This window comes from Plectropomus leopardus, chromosome 8 (assembly GCF_026936395.1).
Source record: "Plectropomus leopardus strain MGB_pleo_1.0 chromosome 8, ASM2693639v1, whole genome shotgun sequence".
Taxonomy (NCBI): Eukaryota; Metazoa; Chordata; class Actinopteri; order Perciformes; family Serranidae; genus Plectropomus; species Plectropomus leopardus.
In genome coordinates, this window is record NC_142183.1 from 28,343,510 (window position 1) to 28,361,903 (window position 18,394).

General features: G+C 39.9%; 2 protein-coding genes across 11 annotated transcripts in view; both read right to left on the reverse strand.

Annotated features, from left to right (window-relative positions):
* Positions 1-3,558: 3,558 nt before the first annotated feature.
* On the reverse strand, positions 3,559-13,453 carry apool (apolipoprotein O like). 3 transcript variants are annotated; one of them, XM_088081315.1, is made up of 12 exons: positions 13,319-13,453; positions 11,790-11,888; positions 11,572-11,697; positions 11,033-11,087; positions 10,470-10,568; positions 8,728-8,819; positions 8,513-8,629; positions 7,545-7,758; positions 7,253-7,443; positions 6,718-7,192; positions 5,550-5,693; positions 3,559-4,223 (listed from the first exon to the last, which is right to left on the reverse strand). In XM_088081315.1, the coding sequence occupies exons 1-12, from the start codon at positions 13,328-13,330 to the stop codon at positions 4,135-4,137; spliced, it is 1,713 nt and encodes a 570-aa protein (XP_087937441.1). In that variant the 5' UTR covers positions 13,331-13,453; the 3' UTR covers positions 3,559-4,134. The 3 variants fall into 3 exon arrangements, with proteins under 3 accessions (XP_087937441.1, XP_042349837.2, XP_042349835.2); XM_042493903.2 differs by having other exon boundaries at positions 6,718-7,443; positions 7,638-7,758; XM_042493901.2 differs by having other exon boundaries at positions 6,718-7,443.
* A 1,767-nt stretch (positions 13,454-15,220) lies between these two features.
* Positions 15,221-18,394, reverse strand: part of LOC121947993 (connector enhancer of kinase suppressor of ras 2) — an 80,389-nt gene continuing 77,215 nt past the window's right edge. For 4 of the 8 annotated variants that reach the window (XM_088081321.1, XM_088081318.1, XM_088081320.1 and 1 more), the window contains one exon: positions 15,223-18,346. In XM_088081321.1, the coding sequence (XP_087937447.1) occupies positions 18,137-18,346 (210 nt within the window). In that variant the 3' untranslated portion in view covers positions 15,223-18,136. Of the gene's footprint in view, positions 18,347-18,394 lie in introns of all 8 variants that reach the window. The other 4 variants (XM_088081322.1, XM_088081323.1, XM_088081319.1 and 1 more) reach the window with 3 other exon arrangements.

Genomic DNA, 18,394 nt, shown 5'->3' on the forward strand with positions numbered 1-18,394 from the left:
TCACAAAAAAATCCCTTTTTTATAAAGTACCTAATAAAAGTCACAGCACAGCATTTCATAAAAGTCATAGCACAGCACATCTTAAGTCTAAAAAGAGATTAAAATTTTAAATATATAGTAGGTCAAAAAGTCATAGTATAGTTTGTCATAATAATAACAAAACTGAATTTACTAAATCAGCTCTACGTACTTAAGGAAAGGAGTTGATCTCTTCCACAACTGATAACATAAAAACTGCTCTTCGTTGAGATAGTGAAAACATTACAATCAAATCAAGATGTGTATTGCTCCATCTATTATATAACATTACACTGTCAGCCGACCTTGCTTTCACTTGTTGTTATCTCAGCGCGGCTCCTGTTTGACATTCTTGACCTTTGTCAACAATTGGAGGGACAGTCTGACTTTATCCTATCTTCAGACAAATAAATGAAGGTGGCATGTAGTTCACATGTTGATCAATGTTTTACTTTTAATGGCATTCAAGGCATGTAGAAATGTGTCAGCGTTAATTCTACCATCAAATCTCCTCTCTCTGGCTGTTAGATACGGGAATTGAGAGGCTGGGTGATTAACAGGCTGAGCATGTGTGGGAGTGTGGGTCTGTGGGTGTTCGTCTGATTATCCAAAAGCCAGTGTCCGTAAAGGCAGCAGATAAGGAGCGCAATGGAGCAGAGAGCATCAAACCTCAGCTTACATCACAGCCCTTACTGGACATCAACCTCACAGCCAATTATTTTCAGTTTGGGGGATTTTTTTCTGGGTTACAAGCATAACTTTTTTTTTTATATATATATAAAAGTGACTTTTCTTTCTTCTGCTGCTCTCATGAACAAGCTTTATATGAACTAATTATCATATTATCTGTGGATGCTACAACCAAACCCGAAATAGGCAGTAGTCTGCACAATAACTAACTAAATAAATCATTAATTGATATGTGTGCAGACATGTTTTCACTGAAAAGAATGAACTGTCTGACTTTATCTACATGCATGAGAAAAAGAAACTGTGCATACAATCATGCGCCATACTGTGTGTGCGCACGCTGACCCATTCAAGTAAAGGAGAGGAACACATAAACATATACCGCATTCACAAACACCCTGAAATTGCTTACATAATTGTTGTGTTTATATGTTTTGCTGATAAATGTGCTGTGTGTTTACTTGACAGTGGGGGTCTCCCTCGTCAGCCGGATCCTGGGAAGATAACCACTGCAGACCATAGCCATCCATAAAGTCCTTGGTGGAAAATCCGGCCCATGGGGGTGAAAGGTGAGAGGTCAGGGTTTTGAGCTCTGCTTCCTCTCTGCTAGTCAAGAAAAAAATGTGAGAAAGCTCTGAACAACATGATTGAGTCGGATCTGACATTTGTTCTCAGAACATAATCAAAGCTCCTGCTTGTGTGGGATGCTGTGGGAAGGGAGGGGGAGGGGTTGGGGGGTCCATATGTATAGGGGGCCCTAGAGAGAGGTGAGATGAGGCTATATTTAGCGTCACATCTTGCCTCCATCACTGGCCCCCGCGCTTACAGCAACAAGATGTCCATGAGAGAAGAAAGGACTGCACAGATTTCCAGCATTCCCACTCTCTCCATTCTGTTCTATTTTGAACTGAGTCAATATGTTCCATGTGTTTTTTTGTTCACGCTGTCGGTGGATAATGAATCCAGGACACTGAGTTGTTCCTGGAGGATTTTTTTTTAAAATCAGAACATTTGGCAGTGCTTGTCGAAAAAAAAAGCAACAAAAAAAAAAGCACAGTCACACCGGCACACAAGTCCCTGAACCCCACGACTCAAAGCAGCAGCACAAACTGTCGCTCCGATGCCACAGGAAGCCTGGTTCCCATATTTGTTTTTCTCCATGTATAACAGAAAGAATGATGAGCAAATATTGATGTCCACTTGATCCGACATCTTCCTTTTTTACTTATTTTTTGTTAAACACATATGTGAGCATGTACTGCACAAAACCACACACTGACACAGAGTCCCAGGGGTCATGACTATCGTCGACCTCATGCAGAGTTTATGAGGTTCAGGGAGCTCCAGTTCCTCTGAGGAGCCGTAAAGAAGCCATAAAGATGTCAACCGATAGCCTGGTCCCGCAGTACAGACTGTGTGCTCACACAAATAAGCAAAAACATGTGGCACCAAAAACACTTAAAAGTATGCACGACATTCCCAGTGTCAGAGCACACATTTGTTGCTCAAACCATCAGAGCTCCTCAACATCATAATTACCAGTGGATATGTGTCCACTGGTATTAATGATGTACACGTCAATTGTTTTATCTTAATGAATTGAATATCCCAGCTTTTGTTTTAGGAAACAATGACATTTCACTTGGGATCTGATTGAAGAGCCCTTTCACAATGCGTACTAGACTGACCAAGAAAGCAGTTCTCATTTCGTTTGTTTTAGAGTATGAGTCACTGTTATTACTGGGCTCACCAAGAACATCTGGGAACCATGGATGTCTGTACAATTTCTATTTGCCAAATAACCCCATAGATGTTGAGATATTTCACAAAATAAGGGGAAATTTGTAGGTTTCATCCTCTGGGGGCCATCAGTGTCTCTGTGATATTTAATGGCAAATCAAAATTTGTTGAGAAATTTCAGTCTGGACTTAAGTTGTAGACTAACCAACAGACATTGTATCTGTCAAAATGCAAAAGAAAATCCATTAGTTACTATTAGTTTTGCTCATTTTAAAACGATGTTTTAAGAAATGGTTGAAAGACAGATAGTTGTGTTGTTATTAAGGTCTGATAATGCCTCTGTTAACATGGGGGCACTAGTCTGTGCTAAAACGTCGAAAACATGCAAAGTGACAGGAGGTTTGGCTCAGTGGGTAAATCGGCAGTTAGTGTGCCTGAGGTTGGTGGTTAAAGTCTTATCTGGGACAGGTGACTTTTGAAGACTGCTGTCCAAAGCACAGAGCTAAAGGGAACATCAAAAACCTAACTTTTTAAAAATAATTTTCTAAATCAACTAATTTTTGGCAAGTTGGTATTGTTTTTTCCCCATGTTTTAAAAGAATTCAAAGCAATTTTCTCATGGTTCAAAAGTTAAAATTCTTGTAAAAGGTGTCTGGACAAAGCATAAGAAAAGTGTTCTGGTAACCATTAGCTGCAGAAACAAGCAGGTTTAATGGTTAACCTGATGAGAAAAGGTTTTGTTGATGTGATTTAGGACTGATTGAAGATTAAGTTAATCTCCTGCTGAGCTGTAAATTGTGTGTTGATTAATAAAATGTCCTTAATTTCTGAAGGTTTGTTCTGGTTGCAAAAAAAAATGATGTCGTTGGTTTTAGGAAGGAGCCTTTATGTGTCAGATTTGAATTGTCAAGCTTTAGGATAGAAGGCAAACTTCGTTTGCAATGTTATGATGTATGTAAGAAGTTATGTGTTTATCTGACAAATTTTTCACCACGATGACTATATTTTTCTTGTAAGTTAGTGTTCCTAGGCCTTCTTGAGCATGACAGTAATTAACACAACGTACTAATACTGACAAGCAATTAGTAGTTATTAAAGCAAAAGATAAAATCATGAAAAATATAGATTTATTTTTTGGTTCTAAACAACTGAGGACATGGACATTTTTCGATGTGATCAAAAGGAAAAGCACTAGTCCATCTTGTAACCATTAGCTGCACATGTGCAGTATTTTTAACATACCAACACAGTGGGCTAAATTACAATAAATAAAAGCACCATGCACTCATGACTGTGAAAGCTGTCGCCCATAAAGCCAATAGTTGTTAAATGACACAAACGGAGAGAAAAATTCACAATCTGCCATCTGTGAATAAAGATTTGTAAACAGTTGTGGGTGTATTTTTTTCCACGTTTCTGTCCTTCTGAGCAGCCCGACTCAGTTCTGTGTATGGGAATTCACTGCTCTGCTGCAACAAAGCAAATGCACTTGGACCTTTTCTGTGGAAATATACATGATGTGGGCCGAAGAAATGAGAATGGAAATGTTGATTAAAGACTTCCTAACTCTGCTTGCTTGCAAAACGGCCTATTTACACTGCATAACGACACAGTGTTTGTGTATCTGAATAAGATGCGAGATGGCAGTGTGGGAATGAGCCTTCTCCTACGGACGGCTGTAGTGTCTCAGCTGCGTGTGCTGTACAGGTCTTCATCCTCGGGGCTAGACTGGCCAAAGTCCATCAGAGCAGGGTCTGGCTTGAAACTGGTGCCCCCTGGAGGACAAGAGGAGGAATGCAACAAAATCTCAGCCACAACCACAAAAATATAACATGTTAAAACTGCAACCGATTAAACTGTTCCACTCTTAAAATAAATGAATCAGTAGCATAAAACAAAACTCCTAACCCAAATTAGAAGCAACGAAAGATAAACCAGGGTCAAAGCCACAGTCTTACTGTGATCACACAAGATTAGTGAACCAGTGGTCAGTGCAACTGCCACAGCTTTTTAAAAACAAACCCAAAAGACATTTCTAGAATAAGTTAAATTCAATGTGATCTGCATGTGTCTGCAGGGATCTTTGCATGTGTTTTCCTGTGAGACTGACGTTATTTAGTGCAAAAAGATTCTGTTATCATTTTTCTTTTTAAAAACAGTAGAATCAAGTATTATTAATATAGGATCACTGCATAGTAAAGTTAACCCTTTGAAACCTGGTTCGACATCATTCATTTTCCTGTGCTGCATTCAGATGCCTCACACAAGCCATTTAACCCTTTGAAACCTAAGCAAACTGATTTGATTTCTTTCAAAAACATGGGGAAAAGGCAATGACAAACTTGGCAAGAAATGTCCAACAAATTGCAAGAAATTAATATAAGATGACAAAAAAACAACCTGAAATTTAGCATTAAAAAGGGGAAGAATTTACCAACAAAAGCAAAAATTAGAAAATGTATAGAAAAATATGTTTATAATCGTTATAATTATGTATTTAACATTATGTTAAAATGATACACCTAATTTTTTTTTGCATTTTTTCCAGTTGTTGCACTTTTTCATGTTTTTTTTCTTTTTTTCCAAGTAATTTTCTTGTAACTTTTTAGTAAAGTTTCTTGCTGTTTTGGGGAGATTGGAAAATTTACTCAAGTTTTGAAGGGTTAAAGGGAGACTGTCTAATCATTAAGAGCACAAGTTTTTCACACTGCGTAAACCCAAATGTTGACTTTGGTAGCATTTCATCAGATTCCTCTCAAGATTTATTTGGTGGATATTATTCTTCGCTCTCTAACAGAAGAATCCCTCTGGTTATGATTCAGTAAACAGCTTGCAGAACTCCTTCACTCCTCAGTCTGTCAGAGCTGGCTTGTGTCGCAAGAAAATTCAGTGGAAACTGACAAAAGCATTAACAAAGGTTAGCTTATCACGTCTGGAGAATTAACCCTACACTTACTGACAAGCACAGGAGCCGAAACATTGAAATGCCGTGCAGGTAATTCTCAGAAGAGAAGCAGTGTGTGAATCAGTGTGCTCTAGTTAGTCAGTGCTCAACTCTTGAACCGGCGCAGCAGTGGAGGTGCAGCAGGGGTTCTCAGTACCTTTGTTGTTTTCTGCTGCAGGCTGTTGAGGAGGAGGTGGTGTGAGTGTAGGGGTTGGTGTCTCCTCCACAGCAGTAACCTGCAGTGGGTGAGCTAACTCAGGTTGAGCAGCAGGTTCGGGCTCGGCTGATTCAACAGCTGGCTCTGTGGAGAAGTCGAAATACAACAGAGAGTGTGCAGCAGAGATATGAGGGCATGTGTCTCCACTTTTATGGGCGCTGCAGTGACTTCATACTAATATTATTAATAGAAATAACATTAAGAGAGTTCTCCTTTGGCAGTTTATACTAAATCTGCATCGACTGGTCCTACTAAGAAGCAACAAAAGAGATGCAAATAAAGCTTTTATGAACTTAATTTCAAACTTTTATACAATCATTTTTACTGAGGAACTTTGAACTGAACCATCATCCATTTTACACATAATTTCATACTTAAAAGCTACGGTTAATAACTTTTATAATGATGACTTTTGTAATATTATTATATTATATTATATTTATCATAACTGTCACTATACTTAGAAGGACAACAACCAATCAGAGTCAAAAAGTCTCTAACACAGTCAATTACTGCTCGTGAACTGCAGACAAACTGCTAAACTGGGCAACATTAATCACATATATATCAAAATTCTCACCTCGAATGTTTTCATAAACACATTCAATGTAGTGTTTAGCTGTAAAATAAGAACGTTTCTGACCTGGCCGCCAAACAGTCAAACTAAACCAAGGCACCACCCACTAGCAAGGCAACAAACTGTCTTATTTTACAGCTAAACAGTCACGAAAATATGTTTCTGAAAACATTTGAAGGGAGAAAAAGCGGTAACAGAATACTGATACATATTTGATCAGTGCTGCCTTATTAACAGACAGTCCTCAGTCGAGACTGATACAATAGACTGCTGGATTAGAGACTCTCTCTTTGATTGGTGGTTTTCCTTCAGTTGCTGTGGATTCTTGTAAATGCCATCCCAGGAGGATGAAGAGCATGATTTTGTCCACAGATTATGTTCCTTCATGTAACATTGTCAGTATATAGTGACAGTTTCAGCAAATATGACAAAAAGTTATTTTATGAAGTTACCAACTGTAGCTTTAAGTAGTTCCTTTATACTAATGCTCTCTCTGGTCTTTGATATTATGAGACACAATATCTATGGTACCTGCTGGCTTGTCTGAGGCCTCTGGAGGAGCTGGTTCTGCAGGGGAATGAACAGCCTCCACTGGAGCAGCCTCCTCTGGAGCAGCCTCCGCTGGAGCAGCCTCCTCTGGAGCAGCCTCCGCTGGAGCAGCCTCCTCTGGAGCAGCCTCCTCTGGAGCAGCCTCCGCTGGAGCAGCCTCCGCTGGAGCAGCCTCCTCTGGAGCAGCCTCCTCTGGAGCAGCCTCCGCTGGAGCAGCCTCCTCTGGAGCAGCCTCCTCTGGAGCAGCCTCTGCTGGAGCAGCCTCCGCTGGAGCAGCCTCCGCTGGAGCAGCCTCCTCTGGAGCAGCCTCCTCTGGAGCAGCCTCCTCTGGAGCAGCCTCCGCTGGAGCAGCCTCCTCTGGTGCAGCCTCCGCTGGTGCAGACTCGGCTGGTGCAGCCTCCGCTGGTGCAGACTCGGCTGGTGCAGCCTCTGCTGACACGGCCTCTACTGGTGCAGCCTCCTCTGCAGCAGCCTCCACTGGAGCAGACTCGGCTGGTGCAGCCTCTGCTGACACAGCCTCCACTGGTGCAGCCTCCTCTGGTGCAGACTCTACTGGTGTAGACTCTATCGTCTCGGGTTCAGAGCTTGGTGTGGGCTTGGCTGGTGCTTGTTTAATGTCTGAAGGCTCCTCAGTTGCTACAGGTGCAGATATTTCTTCTGAGGTTGTGGTGAATTCTGTCTCTGCTGGCACTGATTGTGGCACTGGGTCTGGACAGGAGAGGAAATACAGCAAACCATCAGTGGAAGCCTTTATGTGATTGTGCTTGCAGACAGAGAAACAAGCAGACAGAGATCAATATCTATGAAACCTGTGTTGGTCTCTGTGGGGGTCTGGTCAGGGGATATCTGTGTGATTGTTACTGATGACACCTCCTCTGTTTTGACAGCGACAGCAGGCTCACCAGGGAGAGAAACAGACTCCGCTGATTTCACCTCTGTCTCTGGGACTGCAGAGCCCTGAGGTGAGCCGTGTTTGGTGGAGCTGGACTCCTGACCTACTGCAGACTCTGGATTTGGCACTGTCTACCAACATGTGGATAAAGAATAAGAGACAGTTTAACCAAGACTTGCACACATTATTCTACATCAGATTATTATGAATTTCACAATATGATTAATTACTCTAAAACAGTATTTAATCTATGAACAGAATAAAGCACTATAGTTTTCTTGAACATTTCAGTTCCAATAGGTTAGATTTATTACATTGACTATAGGGAAAAAATATGTAATTGCTTATATTAACATTTTCTATTTTAGGCATTTTGCTAATACTGTGAGGTGACCGTGGAGATTAAAATCAGTCAAAGCCTTCACTTCGAAATTACTGAACTCTCAAAGCAACCAAAACATATGACGCACAAAGAGCAAAGCAGCAGTAACAATACAAGCATCATCAAAGGGCGAAGTGCTGGGAAAGGAAATGGTATACAACCTATTCAGAGGTAGGAGGGATTTTTTGAGAAAGTAAAAACTGAAGAGTGAGAAATCATTCAGTGGGAAGGGAGTTACCATTATATGGGCTGAACTGCTGTTTTGGTTTTAGTCACGCAGTAATAAAGGCCATACTTTTTTTCTTTTTTAGATTATTTTTCGGAGGATTTTCCCTTTTATTTTATTTGATACGACAGATAGCGTGAAAGCACATAGCCTCTGCACATGGGGCACCCACTCAACCAGGTAACCTCCTGGATGCCCCGGGGACTTCAGTACTTTCTATTTAAAACTAACTGGTTACATCTGTTTATGATAATCATAATAAATCTCGTCTGTTCACCTCTGGTTGTGAAGCAGCAACCTCCTTGGCGACGGGCTCCTGAGGCTTGGACGCGAGCAGGGAAGACACAGCAGCGCTGCTCCACTGTCCTACAGCATACACCTTCTTACCTGTCACCTTGGATTCACAAAAAAACAATAATAATGTTGATAAACTCTGACAATAAGAAGCTATTTGCATTAACAAGAGGTCAGCATTGGTGTGAGAAGTGTTACCTTAAACACAGCCACTGTCTGAGCCGGGTAGCACACTGATGCTCCTGCACTCATCAGGCCCAGCGGAACAGCTAGCCTCTTGAATTGAGAGCCTGAAATTAAGTTTACAATGAAAAATGGGAATCAATCTAACTTTGTACAGATGAAATATTGGAGCAAAACTTCATCTTGGCCTGCTGTATTGAAAAATGCCATTGAGATGACAGAGAGACCCCACAGAGACACACAGAGAGTAAGATAAAAAAACCAAAGAGTGGTGATAAAACTGAAACAGAAACTTATTTCCCCTCGTTTCTTATGTGCCGTAGCATCTTCTTTGTGTCTCTGTGGTTTAGCAGTGAGGTTTTGGGGACCTGAATGGCAAACTGCGGTCTGCAAATATTGATAATCTGTGTCAGCTGTCTCTTATTACCAAGTCAACCTCAGGTTAAATGTGCTTCAGGTAAAATGGTATCATGCAAGCACCTGCTGTATGAAAGGGATGATGTTTTTTAAAAAGTGCCTGAGTTTATGTGCTAAATGTATGCTATATATACAAGGTATGTATTATGTCATTTTATATTTACACATCTGCATTCATGAGATGATACATCCAAAATATGAGAACAATCTTAACACAAACACCATGTACCATTTTAGTATGCACAGCTGTTACATTACCACATAACTGCATAGCAAATGTCCTTCTGCTATAAAGCCACTGTGCTAACTTGCATGTTGTATATCGCAAGGGACTCGTGGCAGATCATTTTTTACTACTTCAAAATATCCTGTTTCAACACTGATACATCTAAATACTACATGGCAATTCTTATAGAGACATGTATTATTTTCCAGAATATGATGGTACAAATGGGAATGTTAATGGTTGCCCAGTAAAAGAAATACTTTATCATGCAATTTATAAAATGATGATGGTTTCTGATGCTTAAAGGGACAGTTCAACCCCAAATCAATATATTTTGTCTTACCTGTAGTAGTACTTATTAAATTCACATGTCCACCTTCTCTTTGTTAAATGGAACTAGATAGCACTTGGCTTGTGGTGCTCAAATGTCAAAAAATACGCAGCACAGACCTTGTGAGCATTTTCAGTTAGGAACTATTTTCTTTCCATCAAACTACATCCCCCAACGGTATCACAGCACAAATGGAAGTGTGCATCTGCTGCTAGCTCACCTAGCAGCACTGAGCTAGCTGATGTTACAGCTCATTGTCAGGAGGACACCATCAATATTTTTTGTGTTTTGTTCTGCACTGTGACATGATCTGCAGGTCAGTGAAAGAAACTGCTCACAGTAAGTTACGTACGTGCATTATCTTGGGTAGCCAGTATATAATTTCTGAAGGAAGACATTGCGGTTGAGGTTTGAAATATATATATATAGTTTTGAGGACCACAGGCCAAGTGTTATCTAGATCCATAATATTTGAGAAAGGGCGGTCATCTCTACAGTCGATACCTTCAACACTCTGCAACTCACAGCAGAACAAATTAAACTGATAAACAGCGCTACATGTAGGGGAAAAATATGTATTTTTGACTTTGAGGTGAATTATCCCTTTAAATATTGTGACATGACCTATATACTGTTACATTTCAAAAAGTTTAGCTGTGGATTATTTATTATACTTGTAATACTGTTGTGTGCACAAGTAAATATATTAAAAGATGATGAGAAAAAAAACTATTGCCAGCAGGCCTTAAGTGTTTGTGATATAGTGACTGATGATCGGGTTACCTTTCCGTGTCAAGAACATGCCGATCAGGCCAGCCATGGTGATGGTGCCAAATCTGGGTAGAAAACCTGGTGGAGGGTCTTTTAAGTAATAGTACACATCTGGGAAAACACAAGAGGAAAGTAAACATGATTTAAAAAAAAAAAACATTCCTTCAATTTTCTCTCATCTGAACTTATCGTTCACCTTCTGCTCATAATATGCTACACAAGTAGTTGTGACAGTGAGAGAGGTAGCATGAATAGTAATAATATTAATTAATATTATGTGCAGCATTTCTCACATATTTTCTGAGGTTGGTAACATAACAAACATAGTACTAATGTCACACTGCAGTACAGTGAATTATGTGTATTTTTTTTAAATCTAATCTTACATACTGTAACATCAATACATGAAAAAGTAATATAATAAGTGCCATTAATAAACGGCTTATATACAGTGGGATTTGATTTTCTGGTGTCAGTAGAAACACATGAGTTGAGGGCAACAAAAGGTGCATTTTGAGTTTCAGGGAAAAAGAATGTTACAGTGTGACACCTTAAGGTACTAAGTGTTGACTCACCCTCTCCTGCATGGTATAGATTAACACTTGTGGTTTTCACAGAGACACAGGCACCCTGCAGAGAACAGAGGACAAAGCTGAACACCGCTATAACCGAGTCAGTGTGAAGTGCCCCCCCCACACACACAACCGTCTTTCACAGTATCAAACTGCCAAATCTCATCGCAAACCTTGCAGCTGCTGAGTTAACTGCATGAACTCTATTTCCTGTCTGACTCCTGAACTTTTGCTGCTTGCAAAATGGTACCTTCACAGAGCACTCGCAGCACGTAGGATTGTGCTTTGTGACCACACACAAGAGGAACAAAAATCAGGACTGGAAAACTCACACTGCAGCTGCAAGATAAGACCTCTGCGTTGTGTTTTAGTGTTTTGTTCCATTTATATAACACGTATTTACATCCGTTACATGGTTGCTGTTTTGGGGTTTTAGGTGTTAGACAGGATGGAAAAGTATGAGTTAATGTTGCAGCAGGTGTCTGTAAACTGTAATATGTTCTCATGTATCACTGTAAATACACACTGCTCAATATAAATACCTTAACAGCCTGGACAAATGGTAGTATGCTCTCTCTCGCTGTAGTTAACCCATGCTGAATAACACCCGGCGTCTCTGGAACAAACTGGGTCTGAGCGGACTGTGGCAGCGGGTTGTAGATGTTCAGCTGGAGACAGAAGCAGAGTCAGCATGTTCTGTAACTGTGCAACATGAACGTTATCTCATATCAGATCTGCTGACGTTTTGGGACAAACATACCTTTTCTCGAGTAACCAGTCCATCAGTGGGCACTTCGCTTACTGTATACACTCGGATGGAGGCTATGCCAATCACCGTCGGGACGGCCACCATCACCACCTAGTTCACAATAAAAGTACAACAACCTAAGTATTTGTACGCTAATAGCAACAACACAGACAGACACTACACACTGATAGACAGATGAGTCTTGTGGGTCCGTAGTAGAGGGAGCAGATAATTTATATATGTAAAAATAGCAAAACAACAATGTAAAAATACGCCATTGAAAGTAAAAGTCCTGTCTGTCTAAACCCTGATTTTTTCTGGCACTAAGATGACCAAAGCTGGAATGTTTGTGAAAAGTTGATGTGATTAAGTTTGTCCATTTTGCTAAGACTAAAAGAGAAGAAAGGAACGTTTGTTAGTTAGTACTTTTGTGATTTTTTTCTTTTTCCAATGCCAGACAGTAGATGCCTTGGTGAGTGATCCATGAAGCCTTACACAGTCTTACACAATGATAATGTGATAATGTAGGATGCTTTTGTTGTTTTGATCCATTTACTTTACTTTTAGTGTTGTATGAAAATGTGCATGTTGGACTCTGGTTTTAGCTTGTTCTGAATTTATAGTGATTTTATGTGCATAACTGTTTGCATGAGACAATAATTTAAAAAAAAAAATCATTAATTCATTTATATTGTCACTGAATAAAAATGTACAACTTTGAGAATGACAGCTTATGAAAGCATCAACAGTACTCATTATGCAAATTTGCTACTTTCCCAATGTTATGGTTATTTTTATCGACTATTATTTTTGAAGCATAAACAGTAGCTGTATTTTAACGTGGCAATATGTTCAAATAGGTGTACAGTTAAGCACTTTAAACTATAAAATGCGTAACATTATGAAACTGTACTTAAAACAGCGCTTAAGTTACTGTATTTAGCTACTGATGACCACTTATTCAGACATACTCTATAGAAGTGACATTAGTTAGCGTATATAACAGCCACGGTGTTTGTAAGTTACTTACAGTACATGTTTATTAGCACTGTGTCTTTCGATGTCTTGTTGCAGCCTGCCAATACTGCTGCATTAAATGTTTAAAAAAAGCAGTCAACAACACTTCTGCCAGTCTTAGTTATGCCCATAACTCACAACCGCCTCCAACTAAGCTAGCTAACGCCAACTGTAATGTTACATCTAGCGGTTAATACTGTCTGTATTGGCAAACGAAGCCAGATTTGACAAATATCAGCTGTTACACATTCTTAAAATATAATCACTAGAGTGAGCAAAGCTTGAACTGCTGTCAGCTAACGAAGTCAAACGCTGTCTTGTTAGCACTGACTCATTGAGCGAGGCTAGCTCAGTACACCCGCAGCTGTTAGCAGTGCTAATGTCGTGCAGCATAGCGTTAAATGTCATTAAAGCTGCGGTCTGTTTAAGTTTATATTAACGGCTCCAGGACAGTTGACGTTACTTTTACACCCAGACATTCATTAAACATATACTTTAACCAAGAAGAAATGACAAGCAATCACCTTGGCCGCCATGACAGCGCTCCTCCTCCTCCTTCTTCTTGGGCTCTGCAGCTTCAACACACGGTCACCTACCGCCACCTGCTGGACTGAAGAGGAACCTGCAACAGTTCACATACGAGGTTCACACAGTGTTCTCCAGACTGTTGTTTTAGGATGAGCATGCATGAAATTAAAATGCAAAATATTGGATTTTGTTTTTGTTAACATACCAAAACTCAAATATCCAATGATTAAACTGATACAGGAGGACAACTGTCCAGGTGCCCCAGACCCCAAAGGGTTCCTAAAGCTCCTGGTTCACAGCAATCCTTTTTTTTTGTAATTTAATTATTCCAAATTTGTTAAGGATTGGGTACAACTTCAACACAATTCTTAACTGAGGTAAATCTGATATTATTACTGGTCTGGTATTATTAAAAATTCTTTTGCTCCTGAGTCTGTCAACCTATTAAATCAGAGTATGGCCTCTAAGTAGCCTGAGTGTATCTGAGGCAAACATTGATTGTAATAGAAAATGAGTATTATGTTGCACTGCATCCACTTTTTTGGAATGTCTGTGGGGATTTGTAGCGTTTATTATATGATTTTGTTGTTTGGTTATGTGTTGTTTGTTTGTATTTACGGAGACAGTTGACGTCTGGGGACACAAGACAAATTTCAGAATTATTTCTGACAATAGAGTGAAATCTAATCTAATCTATTAATTTTTATGCCCATTTCTTGTGGAATTACTGTTTTATTGTTATCATTATCATTATTATTAGTAACAGTAGTTGTAGTAGTAGCATTAGCATTAATAATGATAATTAATAATAACAATAACAATAATAATAATAATTTTTTGCATGTTATTGGCAGGACAGCTAGATGGACTGGAAAGGTGGCAGAGAGTTGGGTTTACATGTAGCAAAGGGCCACAGGTCAGAATTGTACCTGCACTACTGCAAAAGCCTCAGCCAACATGGGGCACACACTCTACCAGGTTAGCTAAAGGTTACCTCGAGCTTAATTTATGTTGCACTCACATGTTGCATTCTCCAAAATGAAGTTTATCCAGATTTCCACAAACTAACACAGCAATGAAGTTGAGGAGAACTTGGAGGTGATAGGATACATACACAGCGCACACAGGGCAAGTAAAGAAAAAGCCTAACAGCCAAGTATTGCCGTGTGGACTCGAAACAGGGACAGAATAAGATTGAGGCCATGGGTGGATGAATGGTAGTTACAAAGTTAGTCTTAACTAAAACTAAACCCAAAACTACAACTGAGTGTGAAAAAACATTTCAGTTAACTTAAATAAGAATAAAAATAAAATAAAAACTGACATGAAAAGAGCAAACCCACTCAGGAGACTAACTAAAGAAAAGAAAAATTATTCAGAAAAAATAACTGAATTAACCCTTTGAAACCTGAGCAAAATAGCTTGAGCACAACATGGTAAGAAGGCAATTAAAAATGAGATGATTCCCCAAGAAATCAAAACCAAGTACAAAAATTACCTGAAAATTAGAAAATAAAGGGAGGAAAGTAAGAGACAAAAAACTTAAAAAGTATATAAATATAGTTTTGCTTTTAAGACTTTTCCCAAGCTTTTTAAAAAATAAAACAATTCTAAATTACTAATTTCTCTCAAATTGCGGGACATTTCTTGCCAAGGTTTAAATACTTGTGAAAGGATACTAAAAGCAGCACAAGAAAAGCGATGTTGCTCGCTGTTTCAAAGAGTTAAAAACAAAATGAAAATGAAAACTAATAAAAAACTTACTATCAGGTGGATTTTTATGAAGAATGAGCAGGCAAGAGTTCATTTGCTTGAAGACATTTTAGATTTATACATTAGTTACTGCAGAAATGGAACATGGTATGGCCTCCTGGTTTACTGGATGACCTCTGCCCTTTCTTTGAAAGCCGCTCATCTTCTTCCTGCCAAAATAAGCACAGAAAACACTATAATGCTGTTTTAATAAATCCAAGAAAAGTTACTCATAAACAGATCATAGCTCATAGTGCAGAGGATTCAGTTTATTGAAGTCAAAGTTTAACAACTTAAGTTTACAATCTGTATTTTTTGTAATATATATTCATATATATGAAACCAAAAAAGGCTACTTTAGGAAGAATAAATGTCATTTTCTTTCTTTTTTAATATCATCTTTAGTCAGTTTAATGTACAGAATAACAGTAAGCTAATATTATCCTTGAAAAAGAGCAATATGTTCCTTTTTTAATGTCGCAGTGCAACTTACATCTTACACACCTGTGCAATGTACCATGAGGTGTACACCCCTGAAAGAACACACAGTGGATTCTCCCTTTTCGGCCTGTTTCTGCAGGTCTACACACACAAAGATCTGGGAGGGATAAACACAGTCTGTGCCTACAAATCATAACTCGCACCTCTTAATCTACAGTTTGTCGCCTGCTCGGGCGGAGCGGCGGTTGGAAAAAAGAAGACCACTACAGATGAGAAACGGAGAGAGATATGCAGACTAAAACTGTCCTGTAACTCATCTACAGCTGTGTGTGTGTAGGATTCGCCGGTATAGTCAGTCCAACGTTGCCAAAGAGAGGGTTGGGAGGCACAGGGAAAGTGCTTGCATCATTTAGTTTCTTTGTGGTACTCTCAAATTAACTATTCAAAGTAAAAACATGAGCTATATCTCTGGGGTGTGTGTGTTTGTGTGTGTGTGTGTGTGTGTGATATTTCACAACAGTGGGACATGATGGAAAAACCTGACTCAAAGAACTACAGTAAAATATGAAGGATAAGTACAGATAGTGCTGGATGCAGCGGGTGCTACGCATGTCTCTCAGAGTCTTGGACACTGGGGGGCACCGTTGAGTCCTTGGCCTGATATTGCAGATGAAATGATTCATCCGGGTTTCACAGACATTACAGACCCTTTAGAGTAGAGGTCCAGTATCAACCATATGCTTGGAGGGAATGTAAAAAATAGCTTTTAGAAGTTACTGTCGTCTCTCAGGTTCGATTCCTGAAGCCTTTGGCCACATGTCAGTTTCTCTATGTAAACCAAAACAAATTGAAACCTCCTGGTAGGGTGCTAACAGAGGATCTGCATTAAGTAACTGAGGAGCCAAAATGCCTCCCTCAGTCAATGTACAGTGTGTGTCTTCAAACACTATCTAATGTCAGAAAAAAATATTTATGAACATACAAAAAAAGGTCATTCTTCAACAGTACTTTTGCATGTATCATGCGCTACAAGTCTAATTATCTTGCAATCATGAGAGGAAGATTTAAAAAAACCCCAAAACAAACATAAATGATCCACAATATTTTACCCTGTCCAATCAAATCAGTCCCAGGACTTTTCTCATGCAACACATCACCAGGAGAGGGGATGTAAAAACCGTCAATCAACTGTTAATGATGGTGGTCTGCCTCCTAGTTGTTCAACTGCTAAACACCCTGCGTCTACAGAGTGAAGAGGGGGACACTGCAAAACCTTGGCATAGAATACATCATACTTTACATTATATCTATGACACAAAACGTAAATAGATTTATATATTCTTCTATGTTTAAATATATTTGTAGACTGTACACAAATCTTTAGAAAATGAGACGGCAAATGCTTTTTACCTGATATTTTGAACAGCAATGGTAAAGAGGCCGATGAGACATAGACCCTGTGATGCAGCCAATGAGATATAGAGATATAGAAAGTGCATTCTTTGTAGTGAGTGACTCCTTTGAAAAGAACTCTCTAGCTCTTGCATTCGCTGTTTAAGAAAAGAAACAAACAAACAAACAAAAAAAAAAACTGTTTTGCACCCACGCAAATACATACTCTCTGTCTTCCCTCCGCTACCTCTAGAAGCATATCACAGTGGTAGTGGAACGCAAACATTTACATCAGTATACACAGCAGTATACACATATACACAAGTCTTTGACGACTAGAGAGAGAGAGAGAGAGGAAACAAAAAAAAGAAGAAAAGAGAAGGAGGAGATGGACAGAAACACAGAGAGAGAAGAAAAGAAAGAGAGGGAGAGAGATTGCAAACTGAATGGTAAGATTGCACTCTATCAGAGGAGCCTCCTTCTGCAGATACATTTTTATAACAGTTCACAGTTTGAAATAGTGTGCAACTAGCCAGCGCAATGGTCCCTCAATGCTCGAGATGCTTCATCGGATCCCAGAGGGAACCAGATAAACCAGCACTGATGGCTACCTGTCACAGTCTTGTACTAAAAGTCACTACTGTCCCCAAACTGTCCCGCCCGAAATAACAAGTGAGGTCCCGGTAAATCAACAAGATATGCAGTGAGAGAACAAAAGAGAGAGAGAAAGGGGGAGAACTGGTGGCTCTGGGTGCAAAGTTCATCAGTACAAAAGTACAGTGCTGTGGTGAAAAGGATTCTCCTCTGTATTGCTGCTACATAGCTCCCCCTGCCCCCTGAAATCAACAGGAAAAACAAAAATATAGCAAAAACCAAGAGAATACAAAGGAACGAACGTGTTTAAAAAGTCTCCTTTTTTTCCCATTTTGCTGGACAAGCGTGTGGAGTTTATGCTGAGTTCCATAGACAAAGGAAGATTAATGCTTTCTGTTCAGGCATGCAATAGGCACCCTGTGGGGTCCTCAGGATTATCAAAAGTTCATACACGCAGGTCTCAGACTGTTCCCTCTATGATATTTACACATCTTACAATGTGTTTGTGTGTGTGTGTGTGTGTGTCGGTGTGTGCGTGCTCAGAGTCGTGATCAGGAGAGTGGATTCAGCTAAAGCTCTGTGTGTGTGTGTGCGTGTGTGTGAGTGTGTGTCAGTTCAGTCTTCGCACCCCTTTCTCACACGTGTGTCTCGATAAAGGAGTGTGTGTGGGTCATGAGAGGTGCTGCCAGCGGGGAGAGGTCGTCCTGGCCGTTGGTGCCGGGACTGAGCTGGCAGATGTCTGAGTAGAGCTCGCTGTGCCACTGCTTCCACTCTCTGAAGGTCTGGGAGCACAGGCCAGGGTCCTCCAGGAGGGCGCAGATTACCGCCAGCTCCGACTCTTTGGCCTGAGGAGGGAGACACAGCAGGGAGTTACCACACTGAATCCTCGCACG